The 10,602-nt window shown below is 44.6% G+C and overlaps 1 protein-coding gene across 1 annotated transcript; it reads left to right on the forward strand.

Moving 5' to 3' along the window:
- Positions 1-4,521: 4,521 nt before the first annotated feature.
- On the forward strand, positions 4,522-10,352 carry LOC119386032 (alpha-1,4-N-acetylglucosaminyltransferase). Its single transcript, XM_037653383.1, has 3 exons — positions 4,522-4,651; positions 7,174-7,236; positions 9,544-10,352. Exons 1-3 carry the CDS (start codon positions 4,522-4,524, stop codon positions 10,350-10,352), a joined length of 1,002 nt encoding a protein of 333 aa, XP_037509311.1.
- The last annotated feature ends 250 nt before the right edge of the window (positions 10,353-10,602 follow it).

Consider the following 10,602-nt stretch of genomic DNA (forward strand, 5'->3'; position numbering starts at 1 on the left):
CCCACAATAATGGGTGTCGGCAGGGGTTTGCACAAAGGGCACCTGCCGCCATCAAGACACACCAGCACTTGACCCCACCCAAGCTACACCAATGCTCTCCTGCTCAACAGGCCGACACGTTACACCGCCTTGCACCCCCAAAACAAAATCCTGCCGACACTCATGCCCACAATACACTTGACTTGAACACAGACTGGTGGGCAAGCAACACTTGCTGCTTTGCCAGAAGTGTATTCCTGAAAATTACACAAAAAAGAAGTCCACTAAGATTTCTGTATACATAAAAATGAATGTCTTACCGAAGATTCGCGCCTGACTATCCTTATTGAAGACATTTTGTCAAAACACGAAATAAATACAAAATTGAGATGCTGCTATGTATTTCCTTGTGAGTGTCTCACTTCGTGTGCACAGGGCAAAAAACAAACGGATGTAAAAAAATGCGAAAGAACACCAGAAGTGTACTCTTGCCATGTTTACCATTATGTGGGTAGTTTTTGATGTCAGTAAAGTTATCATTATAAGTACACTTTAAAAGGGTTGTGAATGTTAGCAAGGTCTTGATTAACCGCACCTACTCTGTTTAGGAGAGAAGATTGGGCAACTTGGCACTGAACCATGGCAAAAATAAACAGCGCACTTCTAGTGAGGATAAACTAAGGCCTGGGCACAATAACAGCGCTTTCACCTTGTCAAATTGTGTCAACAGTCATGATACTATGTATTGACCTTGAAAACTATGGCATCATAATGCAAAACAGCAAATTAACGAGAGGGAATAAACAAGATGATTCAACAATCTGGTTCAACAGACTCAACAGCTGACTTATATCAATGCGATTAAATTAGCCTTGCACATCTCCTAATGGCCAAGAATATGCACATGTAGCCTTGGCAAATTCCACTGTTGATACGTGACCAATGAAGTTGCATTCCTTTTATGCCGTTGAATGGCCGTTCCTTCTTTTCTGTTTTCACTGTTTTCTGATTTTCATTGTTTTCACTAGCGTAAATGTTCACCCTATTTGATTTTGTCACTTTGCAGATGGCATAGGTGTTTTGCCTTTGAATGTGCACGTTCCTTCTGCTTTGTCTTTCCTGCTTCTTTTTGTATGCGTACATGTTTTGCCTTTGAACGTGCACACGTTTCTGCTGCTCTGTCTCTATTTTTGCTCTACTGGGCCTTGTGCACTTCTCAAGCTACCATTGTCGCTTTTCACTTGAGGCCCATTTCCTGTATTTTGCTGGAATAAACATTTATCCATTCATTCAATACCATAAAACGCATGTGCTTCACAATACACACTGCACTTAGCAGATGTCTGTCACATGATATGGCCGTCATTGTATAGCTTTAACATGATTTATTCGTTCTAGCTAAATTAATCCAAGCTAATGATGTTAATGTACCTTGATATGCTATTTCACTGTTCCTTGATGCATATGTATGAAGGTACAGTGCTTATGTACCTATGCCATTTCAGGAGACGGGCAGAGTGCGCAATGCAAAATTGTTGCCGAAAAGTCTTTTCACTTCCTGACAATCTGTGCTTCGCTGGGTTCTCACAGTTGCCTGGCGGGAGAAAGATGTCCAGGGTAGTTGACTGCATCCAAGGTAGATGCTGCAAAATGAGAGCGCACGGTCTTGTCACATGTCAATGTGCGCAAATTGACACGATGACGAAGGATTAAAACAAACAAATGAAGTTGGAGAAAAGAATAAATCGAAAACAATGTTGTCCTTTATGCACATTCCATCATGTGACAATGTGATAACCGTGGCCTTTTGCTCTAATGTATATTCCCTGAAAGCATCATGCCTCATTCATGCTTTATCGCAGGCAAGAAAATTATATCGTGCAAACAACTTTATCAGGGTGCACTCCTGGGTCGATTGACTGGTCGTATGAAGCGTGAGTGATATTCACAGAAGTTCCAAAACATGCATCACACATAATTGCTATCTGAGTTTAACGACTTAAATGCGAAACATTTGTTAAACACTTCTACGACTTTGAACGGATCTATCTACCTATCTATCTAGCCGCCTACGACTCATAGCTCGTGTGAGTGTTTCGTTAATGGGATGTATGCCAAAATTCGTGTGGCATGACACGACTGCATGAAGAACATGAATGATGGGTCTTAACTTGAAAATCATGATATGCATTTCATTAACAACATGATTTACACGTCACTCTCTTAGTTCTCTTGCGACTGTTTCGTTAACTTGATATTTACCAAAATAGGTATGGCGTCACAAGAGTGTATGACGCACATAAACGACAGTTTCTAACGTGCAAATCATGACACGCTTGTCATGTATGGCGTTATTTTTACAACATGGTCTCGGGGGCGCTAGTGGCCGTTCCGCCTGCTTCATATAAACCAAAATTGGTATTGTGCAGTGTGACTGTACGTCCAACATAAATGACAGCTGGCAACATGAAAATAATGACATGCATGTCATGTACACACACCATGCTCATGGTGCGCTCGCGGCCGGTTCGCTAGCTTGACATACACCTAAATTGATATAGCGTGACGTGATTGTGCGACGAACATAAATGACATATAGTAACATGAAAATAACGACATGTATGTCATTTACGGCATGGAGACTGGTGCACTCGCGTCCGGTTCTCTAACTTGATATCATACCAAGACTGGTATAGCGTGACGTGACTGTATCACGTACATAAATGACAGCTGGTAACATGGAAACAATGAATGACATGCGTGTAATGTACAGCATCATGGGTTACATGCCACGCTCATGGCGCGCTGGCGGGCATTTCGCAAGCTTGACATGCCGATTTTCTTTTCTTTCTTTTTTTTTTGGCTTTTCATAGCACTTTTCAAGCGACGCAATGTGCAGAAGGTCATCTACAGGTGCATAAGCGACGATAAGGGCTCGCAAAGAGAGAGAACATCAGTATTACTTACCATTTTTGTTCCTGACTGTGCCGAGCCATTTGCCGAGCACGCAGGGTGCCCATCATCTGCTTGATAATGCACAGCGGCACGCTCGCTTGAGTCGACGGGCCGTCGCGATTATCGCACTCGCAGCGCAGCACGTCGCACTGTCGTCAAACCACGCATATCACATCCAGCGGCGAGAACATAGTGAGGCTGCAGGCACAAAACGCGCACACACGACCGACACACTGATCACTTGAGAAGTGGCGTTCACAAGGCCTAGCCAGCCTAGCTACGACGATCGCGCCGCCGCGGGAACGACTCCCTCCTCACGTTTCTTTCTTTTTTTCTGTTTTTTTCCTTCGCGCGCGCATGCTGCGCGAAGCTTTGTCCCATTCGGTAGCGCCTCGTCTGGCTTGCTTTTGACCTGGCGGGGGCGGGCCGCAGTAGGCTGCAGCCGGCAAGGCCAAAGGGCTTCCTCGCTTCCTCTCCAGCCGTTCGGAGGGTCTCGTATATCTCTTTCTCTGGGCTATCTGTGCAAGGGATTTTTAGTGCGCTGAAACATGCCGCCTCTTTCTTTTACTTCTTTCCCCCGCACAGCTGCATGCATGCCCGCCAGCACTGAAGGCGTTATGGAAAGCTTCGGAAAAAAAAAGAGAAAACATGCCAGAGGAAATGAGATGGGAGTTTTTTGTTCCTCTAACTCCATTCGACGAATGGCGTCAGATAGTGAATTTACCTCCTTTCTTCCACATAATTTCTTAACGAAGTAAAATTGAGGACGCAGAACTTTATTACACCCACCTCATTACACCCTAAGGTAGTACTGTCTAGATGAAGGTAGTATTAAGGAGGATTGTAGCCCTTAAAACGCCCAATTCGGCTAGTTTGCGTTTGCAGTGTATACTTTAAGTAACAAGTCCACTTCTATTCAACAACTTCTCTGTGAATAAAATTGTAAAATTTCAGTAGCCCATTTTCTATACATGTAAACACTGAAATCAATGATTTTCCAATAAGCAGACAATTACTCTTCAATGCTATATGTCAACGTTGACCAATGGTTTTTCAATAATTTCTCAACAGGATTTTTGTAAGGGTCAGACGACATCGTCGTTTGTTTGGTCAAAGGTAGACCGATCACGGAGGTAGTGCAAGACCAGGAGAAGTGCTCAAATCTTGCAGTGCTTCTGATCCTAAAGGCTGTGCAAAACCATGTTTAGAAAGCTTTCGAAGGGGAGGGAATTAATACATCGACTGTGAAGAAGAAGAATGCATTAGAGACCCTGTGAGTTATTTTTCGGTAATTGGATATAAGTCTGAAAAAAAAATGACTGCCACTGCAAAATTAAATAAAAAACATTTGCCATATTTTTAGAATTTAAAAAAGAATAAAGATAGCGGGAAAGGGTCAAAACTACGGCACGGAAAATGAAGACCTGCTGCCTTCAATGAACCTTGAAGAAGATGAAGACGTTGTCGATGGGACGTGCGTTCATCTACTCGATCCAAGGATCTACTCTGCGGTGCTCTAGTTTTCTCCTCAAAGCTCTGTGTCATTTCCTGAATCGTAAAACCGTCGAGGTCTAGCAATTGTGCGCCATGGACTCGATGACTGCTCGTTCCAAGGGTGGCGCGATCGCTCGGATGCGCCATGTGGTCAGGGACATGGTGGTAGTGTCCCTGGTCACCATTGTACTTACTCTGGGATATATCGGAAGTAGTACTCAAGGTGAGTGTTCAAGGAACATCTTATCTTGTTTCAAGCATAAATTAGCCCGCTGTATATTCGGTCATCTTCGCTGTAAGGCTTGCCAGACCCCGAGAGCTACGCTTGTCGCTCGAGTGCCTGCTAGCCGCATTCGGCGAACACCTGCAAATGCATACTCTTCAGTATGTATGCGCTTGTCAGATAACCTAAGTCCTCAGCCTTAGCAGCAAACTGAAGGCTATTTCTTAAAAGCGTTGTATAGATGTTTCGTTTTTGTTGGAGAGCGTACACAAGGAATGTTCGAGTAAAATTTTAGTCTGGGACAATTTGTACATTGATCTGATACATAAGCGGTGTGAAAGAAATGCAAAGACGCATGAAAGAAGTTTAGTCAAAACCAACTTGGCTTGCCAAAAAAAATAATTAGTGGGGTTTATATTGCCCAGGGACGCGAGCAGCGTCTCTCGGGTCATGAAGGCAGCGCGCACAAAACGTGGGGTCATTGAAGCTGTTGTGGAGACGCTGACACAACACCCGGAAAGCGTCGGCATTATGATGGTGGCTGTCAACGTTTCTAGAAAACGTTGGGTGGCTGTATTGCACGAGAAACGTCTGCGTCTACATTATGGAAAGTGTAGACGCAAAAAAAAAGTACAGAAAGCCCTAGAGACGTGTTGCATACTTAAAAAAATACTGAACAAGATAATGAGAAATTGTCACGGTTAAAGTAGGGGACCCTTGCCACGGGAACTTTAAGGGAAACATTCGAGCAGTTAGGGAAGCGGTAAAGTTGCACGACATTGCAAGATTTTATGGGGCCACTGTGAGAGCGCGGGAAGAACGAATAGTAACTGTTGAAAGACACACGATGTACAAGGTGTGGTCATGGGAAAAAGTTACTCTCAGTGCAGTGTAAACAGCATAAATCGTATACAATGCTGCTGCAACACACACTACAGCAAGCTTTTGCGAGTATTACAGTAGGCTATTTTCGTTGGGTTCTATAGTCCGACGTCTTGAAAAGTGAACTTTTTTTCGTTTAGGCCACAATTAAGTGATGAAACAGAGCATTAGGCTGTTACTCACAGTCACGGATGGTGAGGTAAAGATAGCTCTCGACGAATTGAATTCGAGTAAGGGCCGTACTCCTGATGGGCTAAGTGAGGTTTTTTTTACAAGGATATGATCTATTCACATATAGATTTCAATGTACGTTAAAGAACACCAGATGGTGAACATATCCGGAACCCCCGCGACGGCTTCAGTCATAATCATATCACAGTGTCGGGACGTAAAACACCAAAAACAACAACAACAATTATTATTATTATTATTATTATTATTATTATTATTATTATTATTATTATTATTATTATTATTATTATTACTATTATTAATATTATCACATAGCGCTACACCTCGTGCGATATTACGCAACTAGAGCGCGACGTGTAGAACATCTTGAGCATTTTCTGTTATTCCTGAGCAGCTTGCAATGACTGGCACGCCTCAGTAGGTTATTACGCAGAAAGAAACCATTAGCCCTGTATAAATACTCAGCTTCTTTAGCGACGCAGAGTTTTCGACTCACGCGTTTCAATGCTGTACATATTCATCCGCTTGCATTTGCCTAGCCTTGGAATACTATAAAAATGGTTGAACCACAGCGTTTAACGAATTCGTACTGTGTCGATGTTTGACAGATTTGACTGAAAATAAAGCACCTGTCAATGTGCATCCGCTATTTACAAGGGGATGTGTAACTCATATGATAGCACACCTATATTGGTAATCTCATAATATATTGTACGTGGTGCTCCGCAAAGCTACAGTTTTAATACCGATCACGTTCGGGGGGACATGCAAGTGCCTTGAATAGGTATGGACTTGCGATCAGCTATTAACTCACTAGATAAGAAGCGAGAGCGGTAGTCAGCAAACTCCGCCTTGGTAGTTATTTTACATCACTTAAGCTAAGAAGATGACCTTTGAGGGCTCGTTTTTCTGTTAGACACGATAATAATAAGAACTAAAAGACAACACACTTCTCTGTTAGCTCTCATTATCACTTAAGCTAGTCATTCTTGCGAGAGATATGTAGTAAGTTAATATCTAGAGACAACAAACATTCCCTTCAGAAGGCAGCAGTGAAAGCAAGGGCATGGCTCGGGGCAATGAGGTCAAATACCTGATTGTTTCTTACATTGTGAAACCGCGCTCGAGATACCGTCTGTTTCTAACGGACTTTGCATGTTACTTGATAGGTAAGGAACTGCAAATCTACTGTACAAAAAAAGACGTGCAAATCAGCCCGCAAACCTAGCATAGAAGTTGTGAGAAAAATCTTTTCATGTTCAAGGTAACTCGATTTGTTATGACACGATACGATGGCTTGTCTGAGCTCACGTGCAAAATACTGCGGCTGCTTTTTCTTGTGCGTCCTGGCGTACGTGTAGCAGACATTCGGTTTGTTACTCGTGAGTATGAAATTATATGCTTGCTTTCACAGAACAAGTACTCACATGATGTAATGTTTATTTCAGGTGACAAGGTAGCAAAGCAGGGTTACTTCGGGAGCGCGTGGTACAGAGATGCCCTCTTCAATGGCAAGTCTGAACACAGCTCGGAAGAGTTCCTTACTTTTGAGAGACTAGTCTGATGTTATACCTTAAGGGATCGTAAAATTTGATTGCTCTAGAAATGAGATATTCAGCATCACATCTATTACTTGCACGCGCGCATGGCACCATAGCTTCAGTGATAAACAATTAGCGCAGCATGCACTAGTGGCGCAACGCTGCTTCCTTGTTTGTTTTTATTTTTGTCTTTCTTTCTATTTCTCTCTGTTTCTTGTGTCTCTTTTTTGTATTTGTTTATTTATCATTCTATCTATTTCTTTCTCTGTCTCGCTGTTGGTATATTTATTTCTTTCTCCCTTTCTTTCTATCTATTTCTTTCTGTGTTTTTCTTTCTCTGTGTTTCTTTGTTTCGCTTTCTTTCCCTCTCTGTCTATGTTTTTTTGTCTTTTTATCTTTTTACGTCTATACCTTTTATTTCTTTCTTTGTTTTTATCTTTCTACGTCGTTCTCTGTCTTTTTATCTTTTTATGTCTTTATTCGCTTTGTTTCTCTCTATTTTTCTCTTCCTCTTTCCTTCTGTCACTTTCTTTATTTCTCTCTCTCTTTCTTTCTCTATCTCTTTTTTGAAGTGTTCATTTTCGTGTAACGCTCGCACCTGCTATACTCGGTAGTGGGGCCTGCCCAATTCCTGTGGCACATACCCTCCTGAGGAGTTTTGCAAGACGGAGCACAATAGCTTAAACAGCTTTACTCTCAGTAATTGCGCTCGTTCTGTTAGAACTGTGTCCTGTGTTCTTTGTAGTCTGCCGTTCGTAGCGTCTCCCTACCGTAAGCTCATCGCCAAGCCAGCTTCGCTGTAAAGAGAATGAAGAAAGCGCGCGCTCGTTCATGATTACGACGGAGCAAAAGTTACCGACGGCTTAACAAGCTTCGATGTTAAAATTGTTAGAATCGCTCCACTGTGAAGGTGGGTGACCAGCGGAGCTCATGGGCGCACTCCCTTCTCTACCCTCGTCAGCGTTCTTCATAAGGGCGCAGACCCTCGGGCCTTCTCACACGTGCGGTCGACTCATACTTACCACGAACGACAGCCATAGCGCAGCGCCCAGATCGACCGGCGTGGCGAAACGCGTACGAAAGGCGTACCGCTCAGCTGACACTTTCTGCCCCTAACTTGGTGTCACTACCTCCGGGATCGGCCCACTTTTGGCCGATCCATGACATCGGTGCATGACGTCATCACGTGATGTCATGCAGTGGCTTTATGATGACGTATTTATGTGACGTCAACGCTTGCTCGGAAAATGTGACACGTTTCCTTTTTTTTTTCTGTTCGTGCGCGGGCGCGGACGGACGCCGTAAAATTAACCAGCTGCGCCATTTACAGCTCCCCTATAATAATGTAACGCGGAACACGTCCGCGCTGGAACGCTACCGCTCAAGCTCGGCCGTGCGTGGAACGGCCGCTGCCGCTTACGGCGCGCTTAAAAGAGCAGTCGGACGATGTTGATTGCGATTACACTTCCGCGGCTTATCAGGGAGCCGCTGTGGTTGACCGTCAGCTATACGCGATGTCTCGAATGAGCCTGCCGGAAACGCTCGAACGCCTTCAGAGGAGTAAGAAGATGCGCAGGCGCAGAAACTCTTTAGTCGCGATCGTGTTGAAGTCCGCCACATTCTTCTCGCAGTGATTCGTGTTCCTCCTTCTTCTCCTCCTCGTGATTACGATTAGCATGACAATATCGGCCACGCGATAGGACCGCTTGACATTTCACGTTAGTCGATGCTGTCGTTTAAAGAGGCGGACTATATCTGAATCACTTTGTCGCGTGTCCAGCGTATCAAATACCTTGGCAAGTGAAGCGCCTTCTAGTACAGAACGCCCTTTTCGCTGCTGTACTATATCTGTGAAAGAGCATTCAAATTACACAACTCCTGGCGTTGCGGAAGGACGTTCTTTCCTTCGTTCGACGAACCTCGGTCCTAAGGTCTTCTACAAGCTGTTACACCATTCCACGAGTGTCGTTAGTTCGTTGGATGTGGAAGTCAATTTACTGCTCGAAAAATAAGCATTTATGCAGAGATTGTACAGGCACTCGGAAGAAAGTGGAGTGTCGGGTATGTGATCAGGGTAACGTGGGCGCAGTTGCAAATATTCCTAATGGCCGCGGCCACGCCTCTGATGTTTCAACGTGGGGAGAAATAATCTCAAGAGATAAGCTGCGAAACTCAGCAGTCTGGAGTTGGAATAACTGTATTCATGCCTGTAGAAACTGAGTCAACTCAGACATGAAAGTGATGGCAATCTCGTATTTTTTTTCTTTCACTCCGCAGAATCCACCGCCAGCGATAGCCAAAACATATGGTTCCTCGAAACATTCGGTGGGCGCAAACTAACACCCAGAGCAGCCTGCAGCATCGAGTCAGCCTGCCGGCACAACGACGACTACACCGTGCATCTGCTTTCTACAGGAAACATTAGCTCCCTCTCCTGCCCTTACCATCGAGTACTCTCAACGATACCCAACTTTCGGTCGGCACTGCTAAACGCGAGCACCGAGCTCGCGGGGACTCCGTTGTCGAGGCTGCATGCCAAAGGTGGAAATCCGCATAGAAGCCTCTATTTCGCGGTACGCCTCAGTGACTTTCTTCGCTACGCCGTGATTTGGAAGTACGGTGGCATTTATTTGGACACTGACGTGATCGTTCTGAGGCCGCTGAACGGTATACGAAACAGCATCGTTTATGAAGTTGACGGAGGACGTATGTCTAACGGTGTGCTCTTCTTCACGAAGAATCATCCAGTCCTTGGAGCGATTATGGATCTGTGTTCACGTCGGAACACGTGCGGGCCGCAGCTGCTGTCGGCACTGGGATACGACGAAGTGCTCTCTCGGCGCGTGAACTTTCTCAGCTCGCAGACGTTCCTGAGGTTTCCCTTTAGTCAGTGGCGCGACCTTTTTGATCCCAAGAAGACGGAAGAAGTGCTCAAGGCGGTCAACGGCAGCCACGGCGTCCACTTCTGGAATACGTTGAACCTGCGTACGGTTGTCATGACCCGCTCTGGCTGCGCGATGGATGTTCTCGCGCGTGCCCACTGCCCCCTAGTGTACAGATTAGCCTCTTCTGAGGGTTACCTGTAGATTACTACGCAAGCTATATGCTGCAAGACCGGCTCTTGCTGTGTTGCGCCAATAAATTCTGTCGTCACTCTTTCGTAGATATCATGTTATTATTCATTCCACTTTGTAACAATAACTACAGCATTTCAAAAACAGGACGAAGTAAATGGTGTTCATTCATTCATTTATTTGTTTGACAATACATGATTGTCGTGGTGCAGGAGACTAAAGGAGACTATGGGTCACCTGACTAGGCCTCAAGCACCTCCCT

Source organism: Rhipicephalus sanguineus, chromosome 3 (genome assembly GCF_013339695.2).
Source record: "Rhipicephalus sanguineus isolate Rsan-2018 chromosome 3, BIME_Rsan_1.4, whole genome shotgun sequence".
NCBI classification, from domain to species: Eukaryota; Metazoa; Arthropoda; class Arachnida; order Ixodida; family Ixodidae; genus Rhipicephalus; species Rhipicephalus sanguineus.

Excerpts from the sequence above, each read along its gene's own strand:
- LOC119386032 (XM_037653383.1), top strand. The coding sequence starts at position 4,522 with ATGGACTCGATGACTGCTCGTTCCAAGGGTGGCGCGATCGCTCGGATG. Across the intron at positions 4,652-7,173 it reads TATCGGAAGTAGTACTCAAG|GTGACAAGGTAGCAAAGCAG; the intron begins GTGAGTGTTCAA and ends TGTTTATTTCAG. Across the intron at positions 7,237-9,543 it reads CAGAGATGCCCTCTTCAATG|AATCCACCGCCAGCGATAGC; the intron begins GCAAGTCTGAAC and ends TTCACTCCGCAG.